At 43.5% G+C, this 19,049-nt stretch overlaps 1 protein-coding gene across 1 annotated transcript in view; it reads left to right on the top strand.

Moving 5' to 3' along the window:
• The window catches only part of LOC115362678 (cadherin-4-like), a 241,293-nt gene that overhangs the window by 107,589 nt on the left and 114,655 nt on the right, over positions 1–19,049 (top strand). The window contains exon 3 of the mRNA XM_030056714.1: positions 1,275–1,298. Coding sequence (XP_029912574.1) covers positions 1,275–1,298 — 24 coding nt within the window. The remainder of the gene's footprint in view (positions 1–1,274; positions 1,299–19,049) is intronic.

The raw sequence follows: 19,049 nt of genomic DNA, 5'->3' as shown, positions 1-19,049 counted from the left end.
CCGAGGATTGTCTTTTAGTGATAAGCTTGACTGCACTGGACTGTGAGAGTGCTTCACGAACTCTAATTATGTGAAGCCTCTTTTAAGATTAGGGTAGACACGCAGAGCTTATGGACACTTGCATAGCAGACAGTCAGACCATGCAATAACCAGAGCGCCAATATTTGCCCAAATCCACTGTAACACCTCGCAAAACAAAAGTGCGTAAAGCCTCAGTGCTCAGTCCAATCCCATGCCACACTGCTTTGATAAACACCGACGCCACCCCCACAATGGACGCCATCTTTACTCTGGCAATTAGGCAAAGCGGTGGATTATCACTCCTTCAGCCCAGCACACCACAAATCCGTCCGGATTCAATTATTCTCCTCCCATGTCTGTGGCCATTTGGGCTTTTTGGGCATGTGGCCAGTAGAGAAATGTGCTCAAGGATTTGGACTGCTGAGAGTGCAAAGCGATAAAAGGGGATCTTTTTTTTCTTTGTTCTTTATTCCTGCATCCCAGCAAGCTTGACAAGTCTATTAAATAAAAATGAAACCTTGGGAGCTTACAAACAGTGTCCTGGTAAATATTTTATGAGAACAATAAGCTAAATTTGCTATATTTTCCTCCTTCACTCATGTCCCTCCTTCTGTTAGAGCTCCTGAAAATGGTCCAGGCTCCAAATTGAGTTGCTCTACATCTGTCCCCCCAGACAGGGCGTGTTTTGATCCATACCTTGTGGGCCTTAAGTGCCTCTCATGGGCTCTGAGTAAGAACTGAAAATGCCTAGTGAAAGGATTTGATTTGCCCTGCACCTCAGAGGCATTATTTTTACTTATTAGATGCACACTCAAGGTAAATTGTGTTTGAGATCACGGGTTTTCAGGGGTCTGGAGACTGTCATCTCTCTTCTCAAGGCCTCTTGACTCTCTTCAACATGTTTGCTCAGATGTATCCCCCTCACCCCCCTGCCTGATCTCTCCTTGTTGAGTGGGGAAAACCTGGGTGCAGGTGCGCACACCTGTGTACCTCTGCTGCATATACAGTGTCGCTTAAGTGTGCATGAGTGTGTGGATGAGTGTGGTGAAGTGGGTATTTTTTGCAGGTCTGAGATGAGAGACCCCCCCGGTTGTGTGCAACGCCCCCCGTCTGTTTACCCTCTTGGGTGGCTTGTTTCCCTCGCAGCAAATCGCTGCTTTGTCTGTCATCTCCTTCATTTTGTGTGTCTGCGAGACAGGAGCCTGTCGCATCCTAACACATTCCTCTGTCTCTCTCTTCTCTTTTATCTACAGATACCAGAGTGTCATCACAAAAAGGTAAGATAACATACAATCAGTCACCTGTGGCCCCCTACGTCGTCTCAGATGCGTGGTGTGTGGTTATGCGTGTGTGCCTGCGTGTGCAAGTTCTCAAATTTTGCTAATGAGATGAAAAACATTTCAGGATGTTGATGTTGATTTGAAATTGAGTCATTCAGTGTTGCTGTGACAGAACAATGTGTTTGATTACAAAGTCAATCATTCACACCCACTGACACCTAGAGTAAATTATCCTGCTATCCAGTAATGACAGACAGCCTACAAGTCTGTGTTTATTGCTTTCTGTAAGTCTTATGTTCAGACTAATCACAGTTCTGTTTTGACTCCTCCACAGTTTCAATCTGTGAATGTTAATGTGAGGTTGGGGGAGGTGGTTATTTTGCATAGTGGATCTTTGGGGAAAGGCGGAGGTGTAGCATGGGGAGCAGTGTTTATAGGAATGTACCTGTAGGTTGTTTTGATTTGGTGGGATGATATGCCCAGACAGTCAAACTGTCTAAACAGCTCCGGGGGTCTTGTTCTGAGTGGCAGCATGCAGGTGTATGCACCGAGCAGTCCCAGCCCTCTACTCTTTATAATGGAGATAATGGCAGAGGGTGTGTCACGCTCTGTGATTGCAAAGCAGGATCAGACAATCAGACGAGAGAATTCCCCGCTGATTTTGTTGAAACTTTCTTCGGTGCCATGCCGCGCTTACAAGAACATAGGTGTTGTTTTGTGTGGCTTTTCAGCAGAGCAGAAGTGCGTCTGATACGATGTGCAAAACATTTAGATTTAAAACACCTAAACAGCAGGAGCACGTCCCGGGAACATTTGCATGGAAAAGTCTTTACCTCGCAGAGCATTGGATCTAGCCACATGTAGATACATTATAGTCGTCACTGATAGAGTGCATCTAAGTGACAGGTTACACTGAGTAAGCCCCCCAGCCACACACACACACACACACTGTTGTGCGTGTATATGTGATGACTGTGCGGTGTACGACACTGTCAGATGGGCCTATAAAGGTAAGTGATGTGGGTTGCCTGCGCCTCTCTTTCTGATGAATGTGGATGGGGAGCAGAGGCTGGCATGGTGTACATCATCCCTTCACAGCCGCACTCCCATATGTTTCTGAATGAGAGGGAGATAAATAAGGCCACGCCACCCTGACAACGAATGCAGGCTCACCTTTTTGAGTGTATGTGTCCACATGCGTGTCTGCATTTAGTGCATTTGTGAATGGGTCTTTCTTTGCTTTTGTTCTGCAGCATGTCCAATATGTCCCATTTTGCAGCTAACCACTTCAAGACCATTTATTGAGAAGCACACACAAAAGCTTTCAATTTGTCTCTCAGTCCCACACATCTAGGATACCATGGAGAAAAATAGCTGTTCCTATTCATATTCTGTGAATTCCAGTGCTGGGAAGTGTAATACAGTACTTATTACTCCTTTAAAAAGTAATAATATTAGTTATTAATTGGTATCCAGAGTATTTAGTTACATCACTCTGTCTATTACTATGTTACATTTGCCCCTTATCTTATATGATCATTATGTAATTTTTCATCTAAATATTTTTTTTTTTTTTTAGGCTATTCTCTGTTGACCAAAACCATTCCTTCCTCCCTGGGATCAATATCACAGATTTAATTTTGTTTTAGGCTATTTATTGACCCCCTTTATTTGTTTTAATCTTCTCTCGCTGTGATGATGAATATCATTATTTTGACTAGTATTGTTTTAATAATTCTACTCACTGCTTTAAAAACAAATATTGCAGTAAGATCTGTTCCCTCTGTTCATGAATGGTGCAATACAATACATTTTTCCCAAATACATTTGCAAAAAGATAAGAGGTTTAGGAACATAGGCATATCTTCACAATGGCATATCGAAGGTCAGCCGTCATCCTTGAGAGTCTTTCAAGGCAAGTGTCCTTGGCATAAGGACTTTGAGGGTGGGTAATAAAGTGCCATAACAACAATTATCCCCTTGTAAGATGTCCAATGCTGTTGTAAGTGGGTTCATGACGATGCAGCACTTTGATGCACAGACTATTTCGGTGATTCATAAAAAAAGAATTCCACCTTGTTGATGGCACCAGAAGCTCTCTGCAGCTGACTTTCTCTCCACATGTTCTGATGCAGCTGTTGATGGACTTGCCTCGGTCCAAAGAGCTGTGCATTTCGCGATACCGCCTTGGTGTCCGCAAGTCTTTCTCACCGGTTGAAATGAGGTTAATTGCATACGATGTACACCCTCCAGCTCAAAATCAGATTCAGAATTGACAACATCTCAGCAAAAGTTGATGTAATGTCTGTCACAGCGGCCACAACTTTGCCAAGCGGTCCATAAGATGAATGCAATTTGTTGTATCTCTGCCCCAGTATCATTAAACGGTGTGCCCGTTTCTGATTCTTTTACATGCTAAGGCAGCCTTGTTGCACTCCAATGTGGAACTGCTGATCCTGTGAACTTTTACATCCCGAAAGCTTTTGTTGTTGGCTGTCTAGATGTCAACTGTGCTGGAAACAAAGTCTACCTCTTGAGTGTGGCCTTCAAATTAGATTACATCACATCTTATTCTCTCTTGAGGTAGCCAGCAAATGTCTTTCTCTGTGGCAGCTTGACATTGCTCTTCGTGGGTACTTTCTCTGTAATGTGTCAAAGTGAGGCAGAGTCAACTGAGGAGATAGGTACCATCTCCTCTGCAATATACCCCATTGACGATCTTCTTCAGATCTTGTCTACTTCACGTCTCTCCTCCACTGTGTCCTGATCTGAAATCCAGTTTCTGTTGTTTAGCCAGAGTGCATGCATCGCTGGCAGTAGAGACCTCCTTGTTAGCACCGGTGTTTTTTTTTTCCAACAAGTTTTACATTGCGGTGCTGCCACATCACTCACGTCAATAAATTAGATGTTGTATTTGTCAAAGTTGAATGCATTTTGCTGGCGGCACAAAGTTTACAATGGACAGCTATGTTCTTTCCAGTTTTGACTGAGAGAGACTCAAAATAATGACAATGCTGCCAGCTGCTGAAAGCATGCCTCGCCCTCATCCTCAATCCTTATTTTTGACTATTAGCTGACGTTACCTCCCCTGATCTGCTGTGATTCCACATCATCATAAGATAGCTCACCTAGGTCAAAAAAAAAAAAAAAAAAACATAAAAACAAATTGTGTTCTGGTAATGCAGTAACACATTGTTACTTTACCTTAATAACTTTGATGATTACTGTTTTGTAAATTGCAATCCCTTACACTACTCATAACTGGGGGAAGTAATTAAATTACAGTAACAAGTTACTGAGTAATATGTTACTGCCCAACACTGGTGAGTTATAGATGGCTTGAGCCTTGAGGTGAAGATAATATGTATATGCCTTGTGTTTGTGTGCTTGTGTGTGTGTGTGCTGATCTGAAAAGTGGAGAGAGCAGGATATCTGTGTGCACTGGCAGTGTAAATTCTCCACAAACTGAATCCTTAAGCAGCCAGCTTTAGAGATGCAGGCCTTGCATCTGGTAAATGTGCAGTACATGTGCAGCTATGCACCCAGCTTAGCTACAGTGTGTGCACATGTTTAAGGCCAGATAGTATTCAGGCAGTGGTTGAATAACCTTTGCTGTTTCCCCTCAGTAGTATCATGATTAATAAAGGACCTCATTATAATCTAACCTTAAACCTAAGCTCGCTTTTTCAGTGGAACATCACCCAACCTCCTCTTCAGCCCCAATCCCCCCCCCCTTCCCCACCCCCACCCCAATCACCACTAGCACCACCACATCCCTTATCCAGCACCTCTCCACCCCCTAACACTCCACCTCTCTCTCCTCTGCCAAATGAAGTATATTTATGGCACCTGTGCTGGAAAAACAGTCTCCAGGAGACGTTCCTCTAATTTCATTTTCAAAATGCCAGCAATAAATTTATCAAATGGGCTGAATCGAATCGGAGTCTCACGCAGTCCCATCCGTCATGGGCCGTCCCTCGGGGGCCTGTGGGCGTACTTAAACCAGCCAAAAACCTCCGCTGGCAGGAGAAAAAGACAGAGTGGAGGGGAGGATGGGTGGGGGGGCTGGTAGGAGTGAAAGCAGATGAATGTATGAGAGAAGTATGCTGGGAACAAAGACGTGTGTGCATATCTTTATGCGCTTAAATGCATATGTGCTAGCATAAATTAGCTTGCGCATGAGTGCGGATACATGTGCACAAAGGTCAATGCTAATTCTTTGATGCATTGGGGCCTCACGAGGTATGACCAGCTAAGCACTGTTTGTCGATGGGCCAGCGTAATAATTGATTAATTGCAACACAAGTTAATTGATTGCGTTGCTCGTCTCAGCATTTGGAGAGCCCTCTCACTTCAAACGCCACTTTGAGCTTCATCCCCTTCACCGCCTCTGAAAACCGCAGGTTCACACGCCCCGTGCCCCCCCCCCGTTCCTCACTTCCTCATCCTTTGTACCTGACTTTGACACCTTTTGCCATGCTCTCTAAACGCCTTTGTCTCTGCTTTCCTTTTGTTTCACCTCCTTCTCCTCTTATCCTCTCCCTTCTGCCGGCCTTGCCTCCTCCTTTTTGCATTTATCTCTCTGTCTATGTGCAGGTTAAGCCAGGCGTGAGCGAGGGTAAAGCAGCTTAGCACTAACAGGGCTAATGAAGTCAGGCCCCGTATCCCTCTGAAGGGGATCAATGGTGCTACTTTGTGGAGCCTGTCAGCGTTTAATGATTAGATGAAACATTCAGACACCCGCTATGAGGAGACAGGCACGCTGATATGCGGTAATACCCCACTGCGGTATCTCTTTTGCACATCCGCAAACACTCATGTATGTGCGCGTATACACCGCAGGCACACACATATGCCTTTGCACACACACATTTACATGTACATGCACACATACACGCCCCCACTCCTCCCACTTTACACAGAGTAGATCTCAGTCTTGATTTATGACTCAAACATGGCATCAAGGGTATACACAGCAAAGAGATTGGAGGCAAAACTAATGACAGAGAGATTTAGAGAACGAGCAATCTGGCTATTGATTCCTGCTATGTGCAGGAAGGTGGAGAAAAAAGCAGGCTGCATGAGAGAGATTTACCCCTTGCCTTGATGAGCAGATTGTAAACAACTCCACACATTCTATTTGAGATGCATGCTGTGATCCATGAATTTTCACTGCCTCTCATTTCTGCTAAAAAGCATGATGGAAGATCAATCAATAGGCTGACATCTCAAAACCTATTTGAGCATTTCAAGACGCATCTCTGATTAATTCAAAGTCTTATCAAATTAAGTTATCCTTCCCCGTATGCCCATCCACAGCAGCTTTGTGTGTGGATGCAGTGGAGTGTGCTGTTGTTAGTATGTCAGTAAGTGTGTCGATGTCAAAGTGGGAGGGTGTATGTTTGTGTGTTTAAATGCTAATGCTGAGGCATGGAGTGACAGAGGCGACGGTCGGGTCAACGAGCTGCCTGTTTGTCGGAATGAAAGGGTGCAAAGGAGGGCTTGGCCGCTTCTTGCCCTGTTAGCCACACATGCTAATTTACCTGTCAACTTACATAGAGAGCAGAAGAATCTACACGCTCCCACATTCTCTCTCTCTCTCTCTGTCTCTCTCTCTCTCTCTCTCTCTCTCTCACACACACACACACACACACACATGCGCACACAAAGTCTCTGCCTCATTACATTTTGTTCAGCATCTTCCTTTCTCTGTTCAAGTGCAACATATTCCATTCTCAGTTATTTCTCTCCCTCTTGTGAAAGTACCTGTTAAGCTTCACTTTGGGTATCCAAAGACATAAAATTGAAATGAAATGCATACACGTTGCTTCCAGTGTGTGGCTGCTGCTGCTGCTGCTGCTGCTGCTGCTGCTGCTCTCCTCTCATGTATCTCTTGGTTCGCAAAGCCTCCTTAAAGCCAGTATAGGGGAAGCTACTTTTTAAGTATAGTTTTACAAGTTACTGCTTTCTTCACAGTGGAAGAAGTTGAACTACAGCAAAGCTACCCTCTAGAGACATATACTTTTGTGAAGTTAAAGTTTCCACAAAAAACGAGTTGAAAATACTGAAAAAAAAAAAAAAAAAAAAAATCTGCTGCATGGTCCAATAGTACAAAATGTCATGATCGTGCAAACTAACCCTTGGCCTTCTTTGACACTAACAAAAAAATGCCATGTTATTTGAGATATATTGTATGGAATGTTTAATTCAGGCTAGAGACCAAACACTGTGAACAGATATACAGTGAACACAAACCTGATAACTCTATCTGGTATTATCAGAGGAGGAAAAAGAAGGAATGTTAAATTTCTTTGCACATAAAGTCCATCACTCCTCCTGCGTATTTTCACCACAGACAGTTTTGACCTAAACCCACTCCAAGCAACCCAGTTTGGATGCTTCATAGAAAAAATATGGAAAAAAAACAGGGTTTTATTTTGTATGGTCTGACTGGTAGAACTTTGAAAATGAAAGGAGTTTAAAAAAAAAAAAAAGGAAACTTTTTTCATAAAACTTATAAATGCTTCATAACTTCATGCTTCGGCAGCCCCAAATGGCAATGACAAATAACTTTTTTGTTTTGTTTTGTTTTGTTTTTTTTCTTCCTTGCTTTTAGCACAAGTATGGATGGAGGTGGTTAAAAGAAATCTGTTTGCAGTGAATCAAGCTACTGTTGGTCATTCAAGCTTTCTCTGGACAGAGCACCCCCTCCCCAGTTTGATTTGTCACCTGCTGTTCGTGGAGATGATATCCTGCCACTGAGCTTACCCAACACCTGAAAATTAATATGAGCAAAATGGGTGGATTTATAGGACTCCAGTCAGGCCAAGGGGATAGAGCGTTTTTCTGTGAATCAGTGTGATCAGATGGATATATTTTTACATTCCTTTTTTTTTTTTTTTTTTTTTTTTTTTTTTTTTTTAACATGGACAGCTTTAAAACCATTTCAAAGCTTTACAACTAGGCCATAACATTGGACTGTCCAATCAACTTACCCATTTTTTTTTTTTTCTTTTATAGCCAAAATAGTTTCCCCAGGTAATCCCACCTTATGCTTGGTTCAGACCAGCCATGGACACGCTTGGCATGCAGGAGCTTGGCTGTTCACCCCAGAAGCATATTTTCCAGCGCAGGTTATGCGTGAATCCTCTGCACTGCAGAAACCCCATCTCTCTCTTCATAATTGCTCCTGACCTTGCAACTAATATAATTATTTTTTGTCAAGCTTTTATCTTTGCACCCTTTGTTATTTCTCCCTCTTTCTTTTTCTCTCGCTATGTTTGAACATCTACAACGTATTTTCAGTGTGTTTTCTGGTGAACTTCACTTAGATCGCAAGCTGTCCGCAGCTTAGTCCGAGCTCAACGGTGCATCACGCCCAGTCTGAACAGTCTATGGTAATTGGTTATCATGGGCGTCGAAAGAAGTTAAACTGAACAAAACATCACTATGAAAAATACAAACAGGGCTTTGCCTCGCTCAAAAAGAGGCTTAGCTGGTGCCAAAGTGCAGCTGCTTTCCCTTTGTCACTGTGGCCAAATTAGCACACCTCCTACTCAAATTTAATATTTTTATAGACACAAGTCCTGGCATAGATTAACACAGCACTGTCCTAGTTTTGAATTCTTTAGCTTTTTTTAAATCCAGTTTTATTCGTGTTTCCATGACTGAAACGACCCGGAAAGGAACAGGAAGTTTTTCAGTGTTCTATCTATCTATCTATCTATTTATCTATCTATCTATCTATCTATATATATATTAGAATGAATCAGATATCATTATGTTATGATGAATCAGACATGTAGAATATATTTTTTTGCCAGATGTTTATTTTTTTCTGCTTTATCTGCTGTCTTAATAAACACATAATAATAATAAAAAATATATATATATATATTCAGCCGTCAAATTGCAGTGTACCATAACTTAACAAATTCCTCAGGTGGGTAAGTAATAAGAAAAACAAAACAAAACCAAAACCTAAAAAAAAAAAAAAAAAAAAAAAAAAAAAAGCTGTGGTGTGGGACACATCCACATGGAGTGGTGCAGAGTGATATCCCTTAGTTGTCTACAGGGATTTCATATGGACAATAAACAAAACTAATGGAATCAGTTATTTTTGGTAACCTTGTGCTTGAGGGGTATAAGATCAGGACGTTGGTACAAAAAAATCTAAACTGATGGTGCAGTCGTTGTGTTTCAGTTTCAGTGTTTCAGAGCATTTTCTCCTGACTGGGTAGTGACAGCTGCAGTGCCTACAGGAGGGTCTGCTGGCTAGAAGAATGCCTTCCCATAATGCTAACTGGACATTTCCAGTATTACCTTGGCTTTTTGCCATCATACACCGCATGTCGTTTCCTCAAAGATTGATAGAAATCGTAAATTGTGCACTTCCTGTTTTGTGTAAAACAATTTTTATATGTGGTTCACTTTGGCTGGCTCGACATGCCCCGTGTTGCTCCAACACATTTTCTCTCCTGTCACCACTGATAGAACGACCCTCTGTCGATGGACAGTTTCATCACAATCCACACTTTCATCCCTCTTAGACTTTAATCTAATTTTTGAGAGGTTTTGAATTTATTCTTCAAAGTATTCCTTAGGCAGCTCAATTGTTGGGGTATCACATCAGAAAGAAATGTATTAGAGTACTCAGGTTAATTTTTTTGTGGTGGCTTGTAACCTAACATGTTTTTCAATTCAAGCAATCATTACCCAGTTAATTTTTCAAATAAGCAAGTCATTACTTTATATTATTACCTAATGTGATCCATTGGACAGTCTAAAATGTAATACTGGTCTGTGTAGTGGACTCAGATTTCCTGCCATTTTCTGCCAATGTAGGAAATGCAGGACAATGCAGGAAAACCCCACAATGTTTTAATTGACTTTAATTGAATATAGCTGAGATACCACCAAACTATTGCAAAGGTATACCAATGGTTTGATTACATGCAGTGAACCACACTGCACAACGCCCTGTTTATGCTAACAGAATCATTTACTGTCATAGGCTGCCTTTGCAACAGTAATTCCTGGGCAAGTGTGTGCGAACATGCCGTGGTTTGTTTTCTGCTGCGTGCTGTTTGTGCTCCTCTGGATCCCTGCAATGAGAGCCACAATTACTTGGACCCATTTGTTTTCAGCTGTGTGCGGTCTGTGGGAGAGAGGGGTCAGCCTAGAGCTGATCTTGCCCATATTGCTTTCCCCCAAGCCAGCTAATAGGGTCCAGCATATATGGGATTTAAATGCCAACCTCTGGGTTCACTGCAGATGCTTCAACAAGCCTAATTGAAATCTCTGTCATAGGGTTGGAGATGCCAGATATGGATGGTGAATGGCATCACCTGTACACTGGGGGGGAAAAAAACGGCATTTTTCCTGCAGTGCAATGAGCTCAGTGGTGAAATGCTCTCCATCATTGCTCACAAGAGGCTGATAATGTGTTTTGTTTGCCATGGTAAACCTTGCAACTTGAGCAATTGAGTGTTAGCCAGAGATGAAGATAAAGACAAAACCACACAAAGAGAGCCTCTCCAAATCCACACATTGGACTCATTAAGGCTGTCTGAGCTCTGAAACATTTCTCCAGCAGAGACAGAGGGCAGAAAAAAAAGCAGAGACAAGTATTAAAAAAAAGGAGAAGAGCAGAGACAGAATTGAACTGATCACAACTCTTTCTTATAGAATCCTGTTCCAAAGCCTCAGCTGGCAATTAGATATGAGAACACTGGGTTTTTCCCTTGACAGATGAACTTAATTTGATATTCTGTGTTTTGCTCAGTTGGGTGCAACACTGATTGTACTGGAGGATTTGAGTTTTCAGGCCATCCGTACAGACGAAGGGTAATTGACTACACACAGATAGACCACAGCTTATCGCAGCTCTTCTCTCATTGGCACGCCGGTTCCATTAAAGACAATTGAAATGAAAGGTGTGTCAGTTTCGAATCTGTCGCAGGTGTCTGGGAGGTCGGAGTATGAATTTTGAGATGCTTGGCTGTGTCGCTGCCTGCTCCTCTTGTGTGGCTGAAGTCACCTGGGAGCACGGCCAATCCCACAGAGCTGATAACTCTCTGTCATGTTCCAACAACAAGTTATTGTTCTAACCCTACCTGCTCCGAGTCACTTAGAGGCTTCATACATCTTTGTCTGTTTACTGACGAGACGCCACAGTTGGGAGTGAAGCCCTACAGGGCTGGCATTGCTGGGGAGGCGGGTGGCATATTGCACGCAGCAGGACGGCTCCTATGCAGGGCTGCGCGGCGGAGGGATTTGGCCAGCTTGGATTAGCTCAGCAGGGTGATACAGAGGGATACAGGCGAGGAGGGACGGACAGGGAGTGGAAGACAGAGTACATCAATCTCTGCTCAGGAGTGCACACACATTACCTGAGAGATAGCTGCAGAGAGTCGTGGTGAGATGGAATGGTCTCGTTCATACACGGGTGCACACATTGAGACAATGAAACATGAAACAAGCACCTGCACCTCTGCACCGCCTGTGCACCCAGAGCCACACTAGCAAGCACATGATGCGATAACCAGACATTGCAACTTTCTGGAATTATTTTGCCCCCTCCACGCATTCAAGTGTCTACAGTTTACATATAATGGCGGCTATAAAATTCTGAGTGAGTGCGTGTGCATATTCATATAAAGACCCATAATGAGGCAACACACATAACGAGTGTCACCCTCCGCCAAGTCCACAGTCACGCTAATTAGGCAGGCTCCTTTTCCCTCTACAGTTTGGTGCTCTCATACGCAGCCTCGTCAACTGCTCAAAGACATGTCACCACAGCAATGGCAGATGGGTAGTATGAAGCCAAAAAATAAACAAATAAATAAGTTGAAATGGTTAAAAAAAAAAAAAGCGAAAAAAAAAAACAAAGCAAACAAGCAGGAAAGGAAGCAGAGCCAGCTTCCTCTGACAGACTGCTGAGGAACGGTATCTTTATTCTTCCTCTCAGGCTGGTTCATTTCTGTCCGAGGGGTGGATCGAATCCAAGAGTTTATTACCAAACTTCAGATGCAAAGCCTTTTCGTTCCCTGACACCAAAGAGGGCCAAGAAATGAGTCGGGGTCTGGACAAATTGGCATCTCACACAGGAGCGCAGCAGGAAGGAAGACTCATATGTAGTGCCTTCTCTTCCCCCAGCTCCTCTCCAACACATTTCTTCCTCAATCTCACACTTTCTCTGAAAACTTGCAGTTTTTACCATACAAGGATTTTTAGCATGTAATATATGACTTATAGGTATGTATACTATAGGTGTTTATGTTAATGTTTCCTTCCTTTTGAGAGCCAGAGACAGAAGGCCAAGTGCCATTTGCAAGGTGTACGCACTGCATCAATGCACCAGGCCCCGCATACCCCCTATCCTCTCCCAGCATCCCACAATTCCCAAGATTCATCCTCTTCCCTGCTGTGAAATCATGCAAACTATTGCTCAGAGTCTTGGAAGTAGGGAGCTCCAGGTTCCCAAGTTCTCCAGGGTGTGCCGGGGTTTTGGCTGAGCGAGCTCCTCGGGAGTCCTGAGCTGTGGGAGACATGTCTGGGGTGAGAGATAGCAACCAAAGGGAACGATCAGCTGACATCTCACGACCAGGAGGAGGAGGGAGTCGATGTGTTCTAGAGGAAAACGACAACAGAGGAAAGACTGCTATGTCTAAAGGCATTATCACGAGCTCCAAAAAGTGATGAGAGTGAGAGAAGAGGAAGTTGAAGGAGATGTGTGGGCAGTGTGGGGCAGAAGAGCAAAAGGCCTCAAAGGGAATCTTACTGGTTCAAAAATATTCATGAAAATCGTGGTCGATTAGGTCAGTTCAGAGGTTGAAACAGAGGTTGAAAAAAAACATTACATTTGGTCAAACAACTTGTCAAATCAGTCAAGGAGTGATCGTTTTTGTTGAGACTGTAGCCGCGGAAAACAACTGCCTTTAAACAACAGCGTCTGCAGGTTGTTCCATTGTCAGCTTACGTTAAACACCTCGGGTTATCATGAAGAAATGGTGCTTGATAGAGGCGTAGATTGCTTACTTTTGGCGTGTAAGAGTGTAAACAAGTCTATCAATTTAGATTTACCATATGAACAGGCACTCAGGTCTAGGTTCATTTCAATTCATTCAAAAACAAAAAAGTGCTTCTGCAGCACATATTAGTCATTTTTCCTTGTCCGTGGCCATATAGCTCCACAGACCAGAAAACCCAAGCCCGTTTGGAGAGCTTCCCACTGTGCACACAGCGCCTGTCTCCTTAAGCACGGTTTTCTGCCCCACTTTAAGTAACCATTTTACACTCAGCAGAAATCAGAATAACAAATTACTGTGCGAAGCTACATAAGTTTCCAGTCAGCCCATTTACCCTGGAGACAGACATGGCACCTAAGAAGCGAGGTAGGCCCAGATGGATTATTCTAGGCTAATTCCAAGAAGAAATCAGCTCTCAGCCATCAATAATTCATGTGCGAGTCTTTGAAAAGTAAACACTGCTTAGCCCATTAAGAATCCAGCCTGGCACGGGGCCATAGTGGCACACATACTGTATACACCTGAACCCCACATGCAGAGGGTCTGTAGCCGCTGCAGAAAACGCCTGTGCTCTATATGGAAATTAAATGCTCATTAGAGAAAGTCGACACTTGCGTAGCCCCATAAGCAGCATTACCTGGCACGGCATTAGCATGGAATTGATGCTAAAGATGACAGCAGAGAGAGGCAATTAGAGTGACAGCTGGTGCTGGGATGTGTTGAGTTGTGTGGATTGATCTTCTCTGTCAGCTTTGTTTCCGTGCACTTCAGACATATACAGTGGGAGACTCTCACTCTTAACTCACTCAGTAAACGCTTCCGGCTTAAATGCTAAAGAGGATCATGCTTCCACTGTATAGTTCATTTTTACTCTTCTCATTTTCTTCCTCTATCACTTGCGCACTCACTCTCCCTCCCGTTTACCCTCAGCCCCTCCTCTGCTTTAGACTGTTTTCTCTTTTTTGTCTTTCATGTGCCTTTTTCAAGGTCTGTTTGTGATATTGAGGCTATGGGTAGCTGAGGGAGTTGATATGGGTGTGTGGTATGTTTACGTAGCTTTTAGCAATTCCCCGTCCTCAGCACTATTATTCCCACCTGAGCAATGTGAGACAGAGAGTGGTTTCTGTCTCTGTCTTTCAGGAATGCTCATTAGATAAAGTAGAAGTTCATGTTGTTTAGCTAGCAGTATTACAGTCTATCTGTCTGTCTGCCTGCTCTCTCTCTCTCTCTCTCTCTCTCTCAGTCTGTCTGTCTCTCATCCCCCAATGCTCTAGAGATAGCCTACTCAGTACAAACAGCATCTGTCCTAGAGAATAATAACATCTATAATCGCTCCCAGGAGAGTCAACAGTGGAACACAGAATATTTTTGACTTTGTAGCTCAGTGTTTTTGGTTATGAGATTTAAAGGCACCCCACGTAGGATTCTCACTAAATGTATCAATGTCAAATGAATTGTGATAGCATCCACTCCACAGTAGCCCCTGCATGCTGCTGTCTTTCTGCATATTTTATTATCTCTCCTCCCTGCTGCTTTTGAAACGTAACTTCCCAGTTCGCCAGAAGGGATTTCATGTGAAACTGGGCTTGAGAATTCTCAAATTAGACCAAATAAAAGCACATAGCAGGGGCTACTGTTTGTAACAGCTTGTTTTCTCTCTTGCATTAGCATGTGTCATCACACATTTCACAAAGATGCAGTTTATTAATTCAAAAAGTCCCACACATCGCATCTTTCAGGAAATGTGTTTGTACATGGCATGCAGGAGCAAGAGTGCCTATCGTATCAGCGCAATTATTAAAAAGGCACGAATATGACAGTTTCACCATCTGTATTACTGCAGTGTGGTAGAGGCCTCTTTAGGACATCATTACTATTTCAGGTGACACTCATCCCTTTCTCCCCTGCTGAGATCAGAACAGGGAGCTGTGTCAAACAGCCCCTGAACACTACCATCCGACAGGTAGAAATCAAACAATCATTTCCTGGATGGAGGAACCCGCCTCTCCACTTCTCTATGTGGGGGGAAAAGTGTATTCACATAGGATTTGATTTTTTACGGCAGGTTTTGAGGCATATGGATTTATGTCTCAATGCAGGAAAGGCCGAAAGAGGAAGAGTTGGAGGAGTTCCCGGGTGGATTAAAAGCTTACTCTGTGTGTGTGCGTCTGTGTGAATGTGCAGGCTTCTCTTTGTGTGTCTGCTTGAGCGTGTGTGCACATGTATGTCCACACTTTAGTCATCACTCTTGTTTCAGCGCTCTCTTTTAGTGGGTAGTGATTCCTGCGCTCTGCTCCCAGCCAGAGAAGGCCAATTAAAGCCACCAGGCACCATTAGGGGAGTTGAGCTGCTCCCCTAATGGTGCCTGGAAGAAACAGGGGCAAGGCCACGCAATCGAACTGGAGCAATTTTTTCGTCTGTGAGGTGACAGCACTAACCACGGAGTCACCATGCCAAGATCTGTAGTAGTGATATTTGGTATTTATTTTATTCAAATAACACACACTTAGAGAACTTGGGCTCAAAAGACACACCAAAACACAATGCTGCAGTGGTGTATAATTTCTTAAACAAAATTCAGCTATCGTAGAAGCCATGCATTGTATGGGTGCCACTGAAATCAATACTAAGGTACCAAGCCATTACCACATATTTGAAAATGTTACCTGTTATTGTGGAATTAAAGAAATTGAGCTCAGAAATAAGCAGCAAGGACGTCAGTCATGGAGAATGTACAATACAGATGTGTTGTTGCTGGTGCAAAGGCTGTAGTGATACAAACATGGCCAATGAAAAGAGCGTAGGAGGGCCAGAGAAGAAATTCAAACTTGACTTGAGCAGGAAAGCTCAGCAGGGAAGCAGACACATATATATGAACCAAGAAACGATGGAACAAAAAGGTCGTACCAGCAGAAAGGTATAGACGACAACTACAGCAGAGTGATGATGAGGGGAGAGGAGACATTTTAGACAAACATATGTGAAAATACTTTTCTTCCACAACATACTAGTGTTGTACTAACGACCGCATTTCTGATCCTCATGAACCAGTCTGTGAACAATATCACCGTGCATTTCACACAAAAACAGAAACTGCCACCAACACAGCAAAGAACCTCAAAAATCAACATTGTGATTCAGTCACCTCTTCTTAATGGAAAGGAAAGCATACTGGATTAGAATTATGTTTTAGATATGGTAGCAAGAATCAAGAGTCCTTGAATTTCACTGGTAGTGAGATGAACTGCCACAATTATGATATCCCTAATGTGCTATAACTTGATGTTAATCCCAGATTTTACCGATGTGTGCTACATAAAGCCAGTTTTTACTGAAACATTTCAGATTGTCCATTATCACGAAACAAAAAGAAATGAGCAGAGGTCAATGTCATTAGGCCATAAATCATGTTTTACCACCCAAAGAACAATCACATAGAGAATTAATTTCCCTTTAAATTGTTCCTAAATCACACAAAAGTAAATTTCTGTCCCTCTCTGGTGCACTGTAACATTGATGCCTCCTGATAATACAACTCTGGTAATATTTAACTCTTGTGTAATTGGACCTACAGAAACCTGGGAGCTTTGACCTTACAGAGAACGTGCTGGAATAAAATTCCCCATTACCATCAGTCTATTAGAAATGCAGAGGGAAGTAGCAGGGAATTCAGCCCACTGCGAGGCCTTCCCAGTGGGTGTTATTATTGTGTGGTTGTCCTGCAGCCTTCCACATCAATGTTCTTCTAGTCAGTGATGCTCAGCCATGCTCCAGGGCTCTGTTATGGCACAGAGGCCAGAGATGTCAGGGCTTGTTAAAAAAAAAAAAAAAAAAAAAAAAAAATGCACCAAATATGAACTTCCTTCCTCGCTATCCATTGCCTTCCCCTCCATCCCCTCTCCTCCACGCCGACTCTGGGGATCACTGCCGTGGAAATGGAGCCTGCTCCATAGTGTGTACTCAGTAGGTAATAAACCACTGCTCAGACTCAGATAAAGAGTGCCGTTCATTAAAGTGTCTGCTCTCTTTCTCCACACGAGTGACACCTCTCTCCTGGGAGAGCGGCGATGAAGTGCTGAGCCGCAGCCACAGACAATCTTCAGCCGTCCTATTTGTCCCCACACACATCCCTCACCCCCCTTGGTGGACCTTAACCCCTCACACACACACAAACCCTGCCCACCAGAGGCCAGCTCTCCATCTACACTTCATTACTTAACCCCTTGAAGTCTGATTTTTCTTTAAATTTCCCATTATGTAGCTTCAAAGTTAGATTTTTTTTCTCTATATTGTACCACAGTTTTACATACATACACTATATCTGCTGGTTACAACGCTTCCCTGAAGCAGCATCTTATATCGAGTGAAGCATTTCCCCTCTTCCTCTACTCATCTCCATCTTCTGCTTTAACCTCCCCATCTCACTTTCCTCTCTCCGTCCTTCATCATTTCTTCTCCCAAGTCCATCTGCCCTTCCCCTGCTCTCTCTCTCTCTCTCTCTCTCTCTCTCTCTCTCTCTCTCTCTCTCCCTGTCTCTTCAGTGTGTCTGTGAGGTCCCTGAGCACTGGGAGTCGCTGATGCGTGTACCGGTCAGCGGTACTCATGGGTAATGTGTAGATCATTCATCCTCTGGACAGGTGTGTAATAGAGGCGGGAAGAAGGGGAGAGAGGGGACAGTGGGAGATCTCTGGAGGTATGAGAATCAATTTCACCGGGAATCACGGGAGCAAAGAAGCAGAACCTCTCTCTCTTTGTCCCTTTGTCTGTTTGTCTGTCTCTCTCCCTTTCGCCTGCTCTCTTTCTCTCCCTTTCCTCTCTGTCTTCATTTCTCCCCCGTGCTCACTCATTCCTCTACAGCTGCTAGCCCTGGTCAGCTCTGCAGGCACTCTAGCATTACGCTGGTCAAGCAGTAGAATAAATCCCTACACAAATTAGGACACATAAGCCATTATTTAAGTCAGCCCATTCTCCTGGTTCCAGCAGGAAAATTGTAGTCCTGTGTTCAGCTCTGCAGAACAAAGGAAACTGTCTCTCTTTTCCCCCTCCCACCTTATCTCCCTGGGCACAGAAGTGTATCAGAGTAAACCAAAAAGAGAAAAGGAGAAGAAAAAAAGAGAAACCCTCAGAGATTGTCCCTCTAGTGCTGCTAAAGCTGGCCCTGGCGGAGGAAAGACATGGAACGCTTCCACCGCAGAGTCTATGGAGACAAACGGCAGTAACACGCCTGGCTCTTTCAGTCACCTGTGAAACAGGGTCTTGGTTAAAACAGCCTGCCATGCATGTGCTTGGAACCTGTAGCAAGGAGATGTGCATGCTAATACGCTTAACAGCATGACCATCCAGCAGAGGTTCCACTTCATAAACCGAAATGAATGACTATCTGCTGACTAACACACACCATTTGACCTGGCACACTGGATGAAAAGATGATGTGGAAGACAAGCAAAATTGCTCATCAATCAAAGCCACGGATGGCCAAGCTCTCTCATCTCTTAGTTGTAATGTTCACTGAATTGAATATGGAATGACGAGCTGGAGTAAAATGCTGTGTCTCGCACATTTATATCGGAGGGAGCTCTCTTTATTTATGATGGCCATAAAAGGTTTGCGCAGATGTTAACGTTTCTACACAATGCCCGCAATGGCGTGTCAGTTCTGTTTATTATCTCTTCTTTGGGAAGGAGACAATGATAAAGTGAGATAAAAATGTGTGTGT

The sequence above is a fragment of the Myripristis murdjan genome, chromosome 7 (genome assembly GCF_902150065.1).
Source record: "Myripristis murdjan chromosome 7, fMyrMur1.1, whole genome shotgun sequence".
Lineage (NCBI taxonomy): Eukaryota > Metazoa > Chordata > Actinopteri > Holocentriformes > Holocentridae > Myripristis > Myripristis murdjan.
The sequence above is the reverse complement of the archived record's forward strand: the minus strand, read 5'-3'. Positions and strand labels throughout refer to the sequence as shown.